Here is a 14,415-nt window from a genome sequence, read left to right on the forward strand (position 1 = left end):
CAAGCCTTCTGTCGGCAGAGGCTGGAGAGCCTGGTGGACCACGTCTCTTCTCTTGGCTGCGTAGCTTGAGGGAACAGTCTGTCTAGTGTTCGGGTGCTGTGGACGCGTGTGACCCCTTACGGTCCCTCTGGTTCTTGCACGAGCAATGCTCTGAGAGCCTTTGGAGGGAATGAATGGACATCTGTCAAAACTGGCCTCGTCTTGCTTTGCCACACAAGAAAAGACAGTGTGTAGTGTGTACAGTTTTATTGGCTACAAACCAGATGCACCTTGATGGGAATCTGAAGACCACGGTAGGAAAGCAGAGCTTTAAACTCATAAATCTGTACTTTGACTTGAAAATTTCAACAGTATATCAGAAGTGTTAGGGGAAGTCTGATGAGATTGGGATAGAAAAAAATACTAGAAGTTTCGGAGTTGCTAACACCCAGGATCCCTTTCAGCACTCACCCTTCAATGTCTAGGCAAGGACTTTCCGTGCGAAAAGAACAGTTTTTACAACAGGCGGAAACTTTTATTGGCCTCACACGTGCTTCTGGATCTCATTCACTTGAGAAAGAACTATTCTTCCATTGACACTCTCCTGCACGATGGCCTTGAGCTTTGGAGCTGCAGATACTGTGGGAAAGAGCACCAAAGAGGTCACTGCCGTGCCTTCTCCAGCATCTGAACTGTATTCCCGTTTGGTTCCCTAGTCTCTGTCCCTGAAACTTCACCGCACCTCCGAAACGACCACTAAGCAATATGGCAGACCCTGGTCACTAAGCTACGTGGTGGACTCTGCTCCAGATCACAGGAATCTCACCACAGAGAATTTTCCTCCACGCCCCAGGAAATGAAAGTCTGTGGACAGAGCCATCTTTTGGAGATCCAGACATTCATGCGAGGGTCCCTGCTCCAGGTGCTAGTCTCTGGGCACAATCTTCTGAGGACACTTTCTGCTCATGTGAGCTGTGTGGCTCTTGCACTACAGAGGCTATTATCTGTAAGAGGACTACATTCCACTTGGAACACTTATTTTAAGGGCTGGAAAGCATGCCATGTGGGTGGGTGAGAGGCCAGGGATGTTTATCATGACTGCTGCTCTCAAGGGTATGCTTTATTTGAATAAGTCTTGTTGACACATCAGTAGACCAATTCTAAACCCTAGGGAAGAAGCGAAACCTTTAACAGAGATACAAAGGAAAGCTCTGTTAAAATCAAACCTCTCCTACAGCAGGCTGGGCTATTTCATAACTTATTGTATTTCCCACCCAGGGACTTGGATAAGGAGAGGGTGAAGGACCGTCTGCTGGATTTTGCAGAAAGATAGCAGGTCAGCTTTTCTGCGACTAGGGGTCCAACTCTGATTCTCCAAATTGCTGATGCCTAAAACAATTTTATCACAGACTCTTCAGAAAGCGCCACTTGATCTCCATTGGGCTTTTCTGGAACTTTTCTGTGAGATGTTAATGGTAGCCCAGGAAAATAGTGTACCTGCACCAAAGGTGTATGGGAATACCGAGTTAAACAGAGTAAAGCCTTTTCTGTTGCTTTCTCTCTTTTTGACCTTTGTTCCGCACAGTGTACTGTTCAGTCTTGAACATACTGACGCAACCTGACCCCTCAGTAATAGGAAAATGGTACAGAGTACCTGCAACCTCCTCTGGCCCTGGAACTCGTCTTTCCTAACACACTACTCAGATCTCATGGGACATGGGTGTGCAACAGAATTGATGGGAAAGCGCATGATTTAATTTCTTAGGAGTTTACTGATGACTTAATAGAGACGTAATACTATTATTTATCATTTTCATCTTCACTACTGCCATAAAACTTTCATAGACAGGTTGAGCATCCTTTATCCAAAAAAATCTGAAATCTGAAGTGCTCCAAAATCCAAAACGTTCTGAGGACTTACAAGATGGCGCAAGCGGAAAATTCCACACCATAAAACTTTGCTTCATAAAAATGTTTAAAATATTGTATAAAATTACCCACGGGCCATATGTATGGGGTGTGTACGAAACATAAACGAATTTCATGTTTAGACTTGGCTCCCATCCTCTGGATAGCTCACTGGGTACTGAAATAATCCAGAATTAAAGAGCAAATCTGAAGTCAGAGACGCCTCTGATCCCGAGCATTGTGGATAAGGGATACTCCACCTGCATCTGTGAGAATAACAGTGACAGCTCACTGCATTCTGCGTCATCTAATTTGTTAAATTAATGGAAAACTTCTGGCCATCTGGGAGCAAAATAAAAGTTGAACATGGGACATTTGGGAGTACAACAAAGATCATGACCACTGCAGAGTGGATAAACACGCAGGGCATTGAAAGAATAGGTAGATCCAAACAATGAAAGAAATCGCTTTACCTTTCACGCTGGGCTTAGATTCTTCCATTGCCCTGTACAAATGAGAAAAGTTAAAACCCACTTTAGTACTGGCAGTAGTCACCGCCTCTCCTGATGAACCAGCCTCCTCGTGCTGCTTGTAAATTCCCAACTCTTTAATGAGGATAATTGTCTGAGCTTGGCACGACCAAGGTCGTGAGTTCACGGGGAACCTGGATCCGGAAGGTGGTGAGGACGGCCTCCTCTCAACCTCAGCCAAGGGAGTTCTTCCAACCTCCCTCCCTCCCCGTGGCCTGCCGCAGGCATCTCTCCACCAAGATCTCTTCTAGGTCTCAAGTCTGGAGCCCTAGAACTCCTTAGGGTGGTCTAAGTTTGGTCTCAGGATGTTTTATTTGTGTATTTTGAAAAACTTCCTAATCCTTTCTTTTTGGTCATGGAATAACTTTCTATCGCCAGTTATTGTTATTTCCTGGTGTGGCCAGAATATCAAACTGAAAGTCTAGACAACCTTATCATTTAGGACTGTTTCCCTGCTGTGAGGTTAAAACACTCCCTCTATATTTTTCAAGTTGCTATTTATTTTTCCTAGAGACTTTGATATGTTCATTTTAACCGTTCTGAAGGCAGATCTTAGCGTCTGGGGAGTAGCTGCCGATTGGTTTATGCTCGTTGACGTGGGCATCTTCAGAGAAAGTCAATATCAGCCTCTGTCCCTCTAGAGCTACACTGTAGAAGGAGCCTGTGAAATACACACACACACACACACACACACACACACACACACACACATTTGTACACGCTCAAGCTGCCTGCCCTTTGCTCTCCTGCACCCGGCCTTACCCATTGCTGTTTCCCTCTAGGAGCTGGCGGTAGGTGGCGATTTCCTTCTCCAGGTGGGTCTTGATGCCCAGCAGCACCTTGTATTCATTGTTCTGCCTCTCAAGGTCATGGCGTAGCTGCAGCAACTCCTCCTCATAGTGGGAAATGATCTGCTGCATGTCCTGGAGCTGGCAGGAGAACCGGGACTGGGTCTCCAGCAGCATGTTCTCTAGGGCAGATTTCTGAAAAAGGAAGTGATTGTCTTTTGCTAGCTGACCGACGGCCTGACTGCTTTGGTGGGGTGGGCTTATTGAGTATTGAGCTTTGGCCACCGCTGTGCTACACTGTGCTAAGGGAGTTGGGAGCTGCTGGCTCAGGTGGCAGAGGTGGGACTTCCGACATCATTCTCTGGGCTTCAAATCACTGCGTCAGGGAGCTCCCAGGAGCTCTGTCATGCTTCCCCAGTGCTGGTGGTCTCTGCTCGGCATTTGGGATCAGGCATGTGCTGTGGGGTTGGGCACATACTGCCTAATTCTGGACTGTTCTCTACCGCCTAATGCCTCCGGTTTATCTCTGGCCAGTTGGAAATTCCTCAAGGCAGGCAGCAACTGGGGCTTTGCTGAGCTGTCCCCTAAACAGTGAAGCCCGTCCAGAACAGCTTGTTTAAAAGGCAGCTCTTCACTCCGCCACCCTCACCTCCTGCGCTGCCCTTCCTTGCAGCGATTGTCTCCGTCTCACCCGCTCTTATATCTTGATGATTTGCACATTTACTGCTTGTTCCCCTCACACCTTCAGTACCCAGCTCTCCCTGCTGAATAGTGTCACCTAGCAAAGGCACAAAAGCGGGTCCACACACCTTGCTGATGTCACAGAGGAGGTGTGACCGAGTAGGTCACAGGGTCTTTAAAGCCGCAAAACACAACACTGCAGTAGCTTCTGTGCTCGTCTTTGTCACCTTGACAGTGCACACTTTTAATGTCTGCTCACTATCACAGATTTGTAAACCGTAACATCATTCACCATGTGCATCTCAGCACAAGTGAACTAATTGTGACCTCTCAAGACTGAGGGGAGAGGAGAGCGGCACTCAGAAGTCATGCTGTCAAGGATCAGAGGAGCCCATGGGCTAGGAAGGGGACCGCAGATGGTATTTAGTGAGTTGTGAATGCTTAGAACATGCATTCAAGGAATTTTACTAAACAGTGAAGATGGCAGAAAGGACTTAGACCCAAGACCTGAGTTTGCTGGATGAGAGGACTCAGCCACAAGGAACTGAGCCAGGCCAGGCCTGGCTTCACCACCTACCAGCTTGGCACAGGAGTTCTCCACAGTGGAGCTGGAGGGTAGCCTGGCTTTCAGTGGAGAGATATGGGGATCTAGAAACCCCCACCCCAGCATCACCTGGTTTCACCACTGGTAACTCACTAGTTGTGTGACCTTGGCCAATTTCCTTAACTGTTTGGAGCCTGGGTTTCCTCATCCCTAAGTGGGAACATAAAGACCTGCCTGGAGAGGTACTGTGAGGATTAGTAACATTTAATGAAATGAGCTGCCCAGCCCAACATCCGGTGTCCACTCCACATGATGACAGAAGCTCTTGTTACCATCCTCACCAGGAGCAGTATGGAAAGAGAGGCGGGAGAGAGGTCCTGAGGTGACACAGGACTCGGGATTTTCCTGGCTCCACTCACCCTGTTGTGCTGTGCCTGCAGATCGATCTCCAGGGCCTGGAAAGTGCGCTTCAACTCGTGGACGTCACCCTGGTTGGCCTGCACAGCAGCTGGACTGGCCACCTCCTGGGACATGGCTGCTGACTGGAAGACCAAGCACAGGGAGAGGCGTCAGCTCTGTGATCCCTTAGAAACCGGACTACAGGAAGTCTGTCCACTTCTCTCTTACCTGCTCTTTGAACCAAGTGTCCCAGGCTTGATGCTTCTTCTTTATTATATACTCATATTCCTGCCTCATGTCCTCCAAGACCTTGATCAGATCTTCCCCGGGAGTTGTGTCCACCTTCACGCTGACCTTGAGGTCATTTGGCATGGGCTGTCCCTCCATTTCCTGTTCCACAAGAGAGAAAGAAAACAAATTGGCAGCCGGGGCAAAGAGAAGCCTGAATTGTGTTGACTGGCAGCAGTAAATGGATCCTTAAAAAAAACTAAGCTTAGGTGGTTTGACCGCTTTCACTGGTGTAGTTCAGTTGCTCATGTGTGCCTTTTTGATAATGCAACTATATACTTTTTTCTCTAATAATTTTATAAACTATTTATAAAATGTTGGGCTAGGCAGCTCATTCCATTAAATGTCATGAATCCTCACAGTACCTTTCCAGGCAGGTCTTTGTGCCCCCATTTGCAGATAAGGAAACGCAGCCTCCAAACAGTTAAGGAAATAATTTATAAACAGAGAGGTACCCGCATGGCTTCTTTGATAACTCACTTAATCCCTGGTTGAAAATATTTCAGAAACAATTATGCTAGCACTGTGTACATATTTCTGTCTAGAAGATGTTCTTTGGTGGAGCGACTGTACAATTAAGAGATTACAAATGTCAGGGTTTAGGACAGAGCTTTTGGGAAGCAGCTCAGTAATGAAAAACCAAAAGGTGGAGAGAAGCTTTTAAAATCCCGTACCTTCTGCCTCTACAGGGCTGACGCCTATAGGATTTCATGAAAACCAAGCACCAGCAGGAAAGGTTTAATTAACAAGAGTGCCTAACCAGCTATTCAGAAACCGGGTGCTTTGATGTTCAGAAGCAACCTTCATTTGCCTAAAATGGAGATTGTTTTTCTATCATTTTATCAGCCTCAGCTCCTTGAGATGAATGGTAAATGCATCTGGAAATCAAGATTCTTAATTTTTGCCACCAGCCATATTTACTTTGGCTGGTGGCAGATTCGCTTTGTTCTCTTATCCCCCAATTGGCTGTGCCCTGAGTCAATGTAGGGAGCTCAGAGCCACTTTGGTGCAGGGACAGATTAACTGACAAGCCCAGCTAAACACAGGGCCTCGGCCAATTCATTGTTGCTGATATTTGCGCTTCGGTGGTTGTTTCTGACATCTGAATCCATAGCCCTAAAATTGGAGAAGTTAGATGTTTCTGTGATTCTGCAGGGAGGACCTTAGGACTGGCATGCAGGTACCGGATTCCTCTGTAACTACCGAACGTCCTGGTGTGTGCAGACAGAGAGCCAAGCTCGTCCCTGGCTCCTCCCAGGCCAGTCCTACCTGTTCGTGTCGCTTCTTCATGAGGATCAGCTCTTTCCGCATCCCTTCCACCTCCTGCTCCAGATCTGTTGTGACGATGGTCAGATCATCTAAGGTCTTTCGCAGGGTCTCCACCTCAATTTCCAGGTCTTTCTTTAAGGAGCGCTCATTTTCGTACCTTTGTTTGGAAAAGAGGAAGGACACCCCTGCTGTTGGGAGGCTGTAGATTCTGTAAGGATTCACTGTAGTTTTGAGGCGAATCTCTTATTTTTTTTAAGTTTAATCAGAGCACATAAGCACAATCTGGGGCGGCCTCTGTGGCTGTTTCATGCTACGATGCCTTTCCACGATGGTAAAGCTTTTAACTGAGTACGAAGACTAGAATAAGAAACAGCCACATACCCAGCACCTAGGTTTCACAGCCATTAGTATTTTGCCGTATGTACTTCACCTACATCCACGGCTTGAGTTTTTCAAAGCAAATTATAGGCATTATGACCCGTTAACCTTCTATCTGTTGGGATGCATTTATGAAGACAAAGATTTTTTCTAAATATCTAAATAAAATTTAGAAAAATAAAATAAAATGATCCTAAGTAAGATCTAAAATAAAATACCCTATGTAAAAGTTAATAATCTCTGAACATCATCTAATTCTTGATTCACGTTCAAACTCCCCATAGATGCATGTGTTTTGTGTCCGGTTTGCTTCAGCTACAGTCCGTTCCAGTGCTGCGTGTGGGGTTGGGGGTTGCTATGCCTTGTCGTGATAGTTCAGTCACATTGTAGTTGTGGGTCACGGGAAGATGGGCTTTCCTTTTATACAGCCAACAAACCCCAAGCTCACATAACTCTGCACAGCAGGGACTTACTTGAGGTTGAAGTCGTCCACCGCCATCCTGGCGTTGTCGATGAGAACGAGGATGTGCGCGTTGGCCACCTTGCCATCCACTATCTGCAAAACAAAGACCCAGATCATTTCCGCCGGGCGGGCCATGCCTCTGCCCCTCCCCTGCCCCAGCTCCTGGGCTTGCGGTCGTCAGCGCAGACAACTACTGTGCAGTGGAACACGAGAGCCTGATTGGTGCGTGTTTATTGAGCCCCTACTAGGTGCAAGCGTGGCAAGATTTCTAGTAAACATCTGATCTGCGGCCAGTTTTACCATTTCTTTTTATGTTGAGTTTTGACAAGCTGGGACTGATGCTGCCTTGAAAGAGTGCGGCAAGAATGACAAACCTTCAGAGCATCTAACTTTACTGTTCTGAACACGTCTAAATGCTTTGCTTAAGCTCCCCGCGTCTGAAGACATTAAGAGCGTAGGCTGCAAGACTTTTCTTAGTATGGATATTAGGTCAGTTCTCCTACAATGCAAGCATTATTATTTTAGATGAGCATATTCATACTCGGGAACATATTCATGTTTCCAGTCATTATTAATGAGCAAAAAAGGCAAGAGACCGACTATATTTCCTAATAATCATTAATAGCATACTTCTTTCCCCCGCAGTGTGCAGAGCCGTAGACAAGGTGTAATAAAAAATACAGTGAATGTTTAAGTGAACAAAACATCTTTACAGCACAAGGCATATCACCACTAATCTCCTTCAAGCCCTCCGGCCCACTTCAAAACCCCGGTCCCATCGTCTTACTTGCCGAAGTAGTTTTGGAAGTCCCCTTTCCTGGCCTTTGTTTTGTTTTTCGCTATTGTGGCTGCCTCAGTGTCCAGAATTGATTCAGAACATTGACCCTTCATGGTCATTTTGACTTTGGAGAAGATCCAGGAGCCACACAGGTGTGAGCACACCGTGGCATCTCCCCCAGCCTGCCTTTGTGCTGGGTGGCACTCAGCAGCAGCACTCACTTAAGTTCTGATCATTCTTCAGAGATTTTCAGAACTGCTTCAGAAAGTGGCGAGAACTCTGGGACAGGTGTGCCCAAAGTGAGGAGGAGGATTTTGGTGGGGTTAACGGTAATGCGTCTTTTACTATAATACATTTTTGAGAATTTAAGCATTCCCCGCATATTCTGATCCCCCCTTGTATGTAACTTGCAGATATGTATGTGTGTGTGTGTGTATAACGTGTTCCATGAAGAGCATAACCAATTATAACTATTAAAACATTTACCAAGCTAATTTTTTAACCATCTAATAAAGGTGCTTGAGAAGCTTCAGCAGCTGGGCATGGTGGTGCATGCCTGCAATCCCAGCATTCCAGAGGCTGAGGCAGGAAGATTGTTGTGATTTCGAGACCAGCCTGGGCAACAAAGTGAGCCCAAGTCCAGCCTGAACTGCAGAGTGAGACCCTGTCTCAAAAAGACCAAAAAAAAAAAAAAAAAGAAGAAGCTCCAACAGTATTGCAGCTTCCAGTTAAAGATTCTCACTGAAAATGTCTATAATTTTTGTGTACTTTAAAAGAAAAATATTGTTGGATGTATTTTTGAACAGCTGTTCATACAGTGTAATCAGAGAAATAGCACACATCGGTCTATGGCACTGCCTATGCGGAAATGGGGTGGAAGATATTTCAGAAGTATCATACTGCAGAGCTTTTATAATGACATATTGTGCCAAACTAGCTAGTGGATCTCTCCCTGGGCTCTGGCTCTGTTCCCTGACCATCCATGTGGTCTCAGACAGATCACTCCCTGTGTCTCAATTTCATAATTTGTTAAATAGGGAGCTTGTGCCAGCACAGGTGACCTTGGAAGTCCCCTGTCTAAACTTCTATTATTTAGTTGGAGTGTAAAGAATCCTGTGATATTGCCATTGTATTTACAGAGCTAATTCTTTAATTCAGAAAGAATTTTCTTAGGACAGAGCTATGGTTCAGTACAAAGACACCTTTAAAAACTCTGGCTCTGTGTAGAGCTTTGCTGATAACTTGGAATTTGGTGTCGGGAATGTACAATAGAAGCCTTTGGAAGCGGTGAGGATGCCCCACCTGGAGCCCAGAGAGCAGGGCCAGGCTCCCACTCCAGCTCCCGCTGGCTGAATGAGCCTGGTGGGGTCTCAGTTTCCTCTTCCATAAAATGGGAATAAGAATCCCACTCCTTTAAGGAGTTGTGAGAATTAGAAGACAGTAAAGAAAATAATTTTGTAAAATAGAATATTCCTGGCATACCACAGGCACTCCCAAAATTATTTGAAATGGAAGCAGTTCAGAAAAACGTAAATAGAGTGGTTTTCTTATTAAAAATCTAACTTTTATAATTAAAGCCAATGTCTGCTTGTGAAAAGCAGCAGGATTTTTGTTTCTTTGTTTGTTTGGCTATAACTTTTGCAGTACACAGGATTGAATCAGGGCCTGTGTACTGAGTTATACCTTTGGCCCTTTTAAAATTTTTTATTATGAGTCAGGGTCTCACTAAGTCATGATATTCCCCGGGCTGGGCTGAAGCTTGAGATCTTCCTGCCTCTGCCTCCCACAGTGCTGAGATTACAAGTGCACCCACCACGCCTGGCTGAGCCCCGTGTTTCATGCGTTGGGATGTACCCTCCAGCCTCTGCTGTTCGTGGTGGGAGGAGGCCAGGCTGGCCGCCGCACCCAACTTCCTGCCTCCCTTTGGGGATTCCCATCAGCGCTGGGACCCCTTCCTTTGCTCCAGGAGAAGCAGCAGATGCATTTCCTTGCGCCTGTCTGCGGGGCCCCTTTGGGGGAGTTCTGATCAGGGCCTTTCCTTCTAGGCCTCTGGTCCTTCACCTTAGCGAAACTCCTGCAAAATGAAAAATAGCTCCATGCCCAACAGCCCGGGACCCTGGGCTAAGCCTCGAGCCCCCTGGTGCCGACTGCCCTGTTGGACTCGGACTCTGAGTGGTGATGGCACCAGGGAAACCTTGCACCATGCCCGACACAAAACAAGGAGAGCAAAAAATACCACTGGCGGGCTTCTTTGTCTTTGCTGAGTTAAACCGATGATTTATCCGCGGCAAAGCCCACATCGGGAGTCGGATCCCCCACACCCCAACATTCTCCTGTTTCACAAAGGTGAGCCATGGGTGCACTTCATGTAAAGCACCTGTAAAACTATTCCCCACTCTTCAGGCGTATTTGATACAATATTGTGTATTGTGTAAGAGGCCACCACTTCGGAGACACCCTCCAGGGCCAGAAATGGACCGAGATGGGTTGAGAAATAACACACGAGGCACAGGTCTTACACTGTGTGTTGTAATTATCACCTGGCTTCTCCCCAAGGCCCCAAGTTCATTCTGTTACAGTCTAGTTGGTGTGTTCTCACCGCATGGGTGCTCCAAGCTGTGGGATCTTCTACCTGGGACAGGGCAATAGTGTTTTTCACCATAAACCAAAATACCAAAGACAGCATCCTTGAGAATCATTTAGGGAGCTTATGGATGATATCCCTATGACTTCTGTCAGTTGGGTTAGTTTTGAACTCAACTTTCTCTGGGCTTTTAGAGTAACATTTAATATCCTAAGGTAGGAGCAGGGTCATGCACCTGCTCGGGGTATCTGCTGACAACCCAGGAATGGGTCAGTCCTTCTGGACAGCAGCCCCTTTGGCGCTGTGTTTTCTCACGTGCAAATGGTGTGTATGTGTGTGTGTGTGTGTGTACATGTGTGTGTGCTGAGGATGGAAAGAAACCTCGCCCTCAAATAGTTCAGTTGCTATCTTCAAACCTCCAGAAAATGCAACCTCTGAAGTGAGAGTTCAGGAAAGATTGGAACTCAGAGTGGAAGGAGCTCCCCAGTTCTCTCAGAACCCAGGATTCTGGACTCTCCGGGGAGTGAGCAAGTTCTCCCCTCCCTCATAACCACACCCCCGCCCTAGGTACAATGTTTCTCGGTAGTGTTCTAAAGAATTTAGACAACCACTTGGTCTCCATTTCCTCTCCCATAAATTGGGGATAAAAGTGCCCGGTTCACAGAGTTGTGAGACTTCAATGAGATGTGTGTAAAGGAGGTACTGCACGGATAACAGCGCAAGCACAACGCATGGCCCTGCCTAAGAACTCAGACACAGCATTTTTCTGAGGTAGACCAGTCGGCCGTGGGGCTGCGGTGGGAATTCGGGGGCAATGGAAACAGATGTCGTCGGTTCAGATCCCACCTCTGCCTCTGGCTGGTGGCTTTGAAGGGCTGTTTCCCTTTCCTGAGCTCTGATTTCCAGACACGGTTGTTGTGAGAATAAAATCCTATGACAACAGTTTCATCACTGGAGAAAGCGCTCAGCACGGGCTTGTGTACTAAGTATACAGCAGGAAGCCCAGAACGCAAGAAAAGCTCGGTCCTTTCTTCCCCCTCTTCTGCCCCTTCCCCTGCCTCCTGCGGGCTGGTGCGGTGACCTCCCTCTCCCTCGGGGCTCACGCTTTCAGCTCTCCGCCTGCAAACATCTTCCTTTCCCTCCATTCTAAAACCAAAGCAACTTTGTAGATGAAAAACACCATGAGTACTGTTGAGTCACCTTGATTTTGGTACAGACAACCGTGTACTATATAGTTAAGGCCATTGTACAGTCAGTTATTAGCCCGATTATTCAATAATTAGGGTTCATTACAAGGACAGATTTATGTTATCTTGATTGGTCCTACATTCATGCAAGCATGACCTGAGTGTTGCAAAATCACCTGGTAAAATATTGGAAGTCTGTGATGCCCTTCCTAGGGTAGGTTAAGTCATGATCTTATACCCATTTTCTGAGGCTCCTTGATGTACAGGGAAGTTACACACCTTTAAAAATAACTGGTGTTATCACTGAGTATCCTCTACTTCCAGCTGGCTGTCCCAGAATGCATGAGCCTGGCCTTTTAGCTGTTTTTAGTTGACAGGTTATTATTGTTTGAAGCGTGTGTCCTTAGCCCATTCTAATAATCAGATTTTAAAAATAGTGTTCAGGGCCAGGGATATAGTTCAGTGGTGCAGCACCTGCTTGGCAAGCATGAGGGCCTGAGTTCAATTCCCAGTACCAAAAAAATAAAAATGATGCTCACTCCCCCTCCCCCAGCAATATGCCCTTCTCAGAACTGTGGCAGCATTTTATCTGCCAGCCGCCCCCGAAGGAACACCCAGGGGTGTCACAGCGATTTATCGGCTGGCGAGTGGAGTGACAGCGTTTCGGCCTCCTGTGGAAGGATGAGCATACTTGGCCAGCGCTTCAGGGTGGAGCACAACCCTACCTTGAGAGAGTAAACACTCCCCTGGCCTAGTGTGCTGAGTGTGCGACCAGCGTACCGGTCCTTATCACGACTGGGATATTACTGGCTCATAAGTGATACTGCGCAGTACCAAGCTGTCTGGCATTTTTATGATCTGTATATTTTTTAGTATATGAACAATAAGTCTTATTTTTCAAAAACAGCCTATGATACATCTGTACCTGGGACCGTCTTGATATTCTATATGGTTTATGTATAGGAAATTAATTACACCAGACTTTCCCAAGTGTGCATTGATGGTATAGTAAGAAGGCAGCCTCAACAGTTACTTTGAACTCTCCTGCCATTGTCTTGGAAACTGCCTTTTGTGCTGACTTTTCCTCCCTAGGGTCCCCCGGCAATGTGGCCCGGCACCTTACCTGCTCCTGCAGGTGGCTGATGTTTTCCTCGTATGGGGAATAATCTTTCTTGCTGCCAGAATCTCTCTCCCGATGCCACTGCAGAATGCGGCTCTCCAGCTTCTGGTTGGCCTCCTCCAGCGCGCGCACCTTGTCCAGGTAGGAGGCCAGGCGGTCGTTGAGGTTCTGCATGGTCTCTTTCCCATTTCCGCCTAGAAGGGGACTGCCCCTTTGAGATGCCCAAGCCCCTCCAGGGGGCAGGCATCTTGGCCTGGAGAAGGAAAGAGAGACGCGGACACCTCCTGCACCGCCATGGACGCTGGGGGCCCGGGGCAAGCTCCCAGGCCAGCCCCGGCCATCTCCTGTGCCACGGAGGGAGGCTGAGTAGCTCTGGCTAACTCTGTGGCTCGAGTTCATGGTTCCATCTGTGTTTGGTGCTGGGCTGGGCTCTGCTCCGCTCCCTGGCAGTGGAGGACTGAGCCGCCCGGATTGCCCCAGATGGTTTTATGCCTTTTGCTGTGGGAGTTCCCTTCTCTGACAACTGTACCGACAAGATCCTATCATTGTGCAATGTGTGTTTCCTCTTGGTCAATCTCGAAGTGCCCCGGGCCAGCCCACGTTGTTGTTGTTTAGAACCACGTCAATATGCCAGCTGCTTCCTCCCCTCGGTGGTGACTTGGAGGTGTGGCCTGTGGCTTCAGGAAGGTATTAGTCTCAGGTGTCTTTCTAATCTGTCTTTCAAATCCACAGAATTTTTCCACTGTCCCTTTATTAGGAAAAGGTCAGATCAAAGCCCACAAAAATGTTCTTGGGCTCAGATTTTCTTTTTAAAAAGCAGACATTAAACACACACACACACAGACAAATGAACCGGCTCTACAGCGATGGGGAGGGAGAGACTCCTCAAAGTACAGCTGGATCACGAGTGAGGATCTCAGGTCCTGGAAGAAAAGTACTCACGCTGCCTAAGTTGAGATGGCGCTGAATATGATTCTCTCGTGTGGTTCTTGTGTGATGGAAAGTAATTTCAAAGGACTTACTCTTCAGAACAAACCCTCAATTAGGGCTGTAATTAATGAATGAACGACCCAGCCTTCCGCTTGTCGGCCACCTTTCATCCCAGCACGCCTCAAAACCAAACAGCCTGTGTGCAGGATTGCTGCTGGCCCTAGCAGGAATGCAGGGCTGTTCACTGCCCCGCAACGCCGTCCCTCTCTGAGCTCCAGGATGGCTGGCTTCTGCGTGTCCATGACCCGCAGACGGGACAGCAGGGCGCAGGAAATGTGTCATGGGCTGTTGAGCACGCTTGGTGAGTCTTCTACTTTGTCGGCCAGGAGGAAGGTTAGGAAGAAGTGAAGACCAGCACTGGGGTTGGTGCCGCGGCTGGGTACTCGTGAGTAGATTTAAAGGAGGCTTGGGAATAAAACATCAGTCAGAAGAGATATTTAAGGTTGCTGGTTTCACAAAACTAATTTTACAGGTGAGGCAAATAGCCGAAGTGGCTTCGGGAGTGAGTGAGTTAGTGGTAGAGCGCCTT

The 14,415-nt window shown here is 47.3% G+C and overlaps 1 protein-coding gene across 1 annotated transcript; it reads right to left on the reverse strand.

Moving 5' to 3' along the window:
- Positions 1–231: 231 nt before the first annotated feature.
- On the reverse strand, positions 232–13,434 carry Krt23 (keratin 23, type I). Its single transcript, XM_005394377.2, has 8 exons — positions 12,900–13,434; positions 7,238–7,320; positions 6,387–6,543; positions 5,058–5,219; positions 4,850–4,972; positions 3,180–3,400; positions 2,361–2,392; positions 232–618 (listed from the first exon to the last, which is right to left on the reverse strand). The coding sequence occupies exons 1-8, from the start codon at positions 13,293–13,295 to the stop codon at positions 524–526; spliced, it is 1,269 nt and encodes a 422-aa protein (XP_005394434.1). The 5' UTR covers positions 13,296–13,434; the 3' UTR covers positions 232–523.
- Positions 13,435–14,415: the final 981 nt, after the last annotated feature.

This window comes from Chinchilla lanigera, unplaced genomic scaffold (genome assembly GCF_000276665.1).
Source record: "Chinchilla lanigera isolate Chin_1 unplaced genomic scaffold, ChiLan1.0 scaffold00050, whole genome shotgun sequence".
Classification (NCBI taxonomy): domain Eukaryota; kingdom Metazoa; phylum Chordata; class Mammalia; order Rodentia; family Chinchillidae; genus Chinchilla; species Chinchilla lanigera.

Bases quoted from the DNA above. Each gene is read 5' to 3' on its own strand.
- Krt23 (XM_005394377.2), bottom strand. From the start codon at position 13,295: ATGAACTCGAGCCACAGAGTTAGCCAGAGCTACTCAGCCTCCCTCCGT. The intron at 6,544-7,237 runs GTAAGTCCCTGC...TTCCAAACAAAG, and splicing joins GTGGACGACTTCAACCTCAA to GTACGAAAATGAGCGCTCCT. The intron at 5,220-6,386 runs GTAGGACTGGCC...CTTGTGGAACAG, and splicing joins TGAAGAAGCGACACGAACAG to GAAATGGAGGGACAGCCCAT.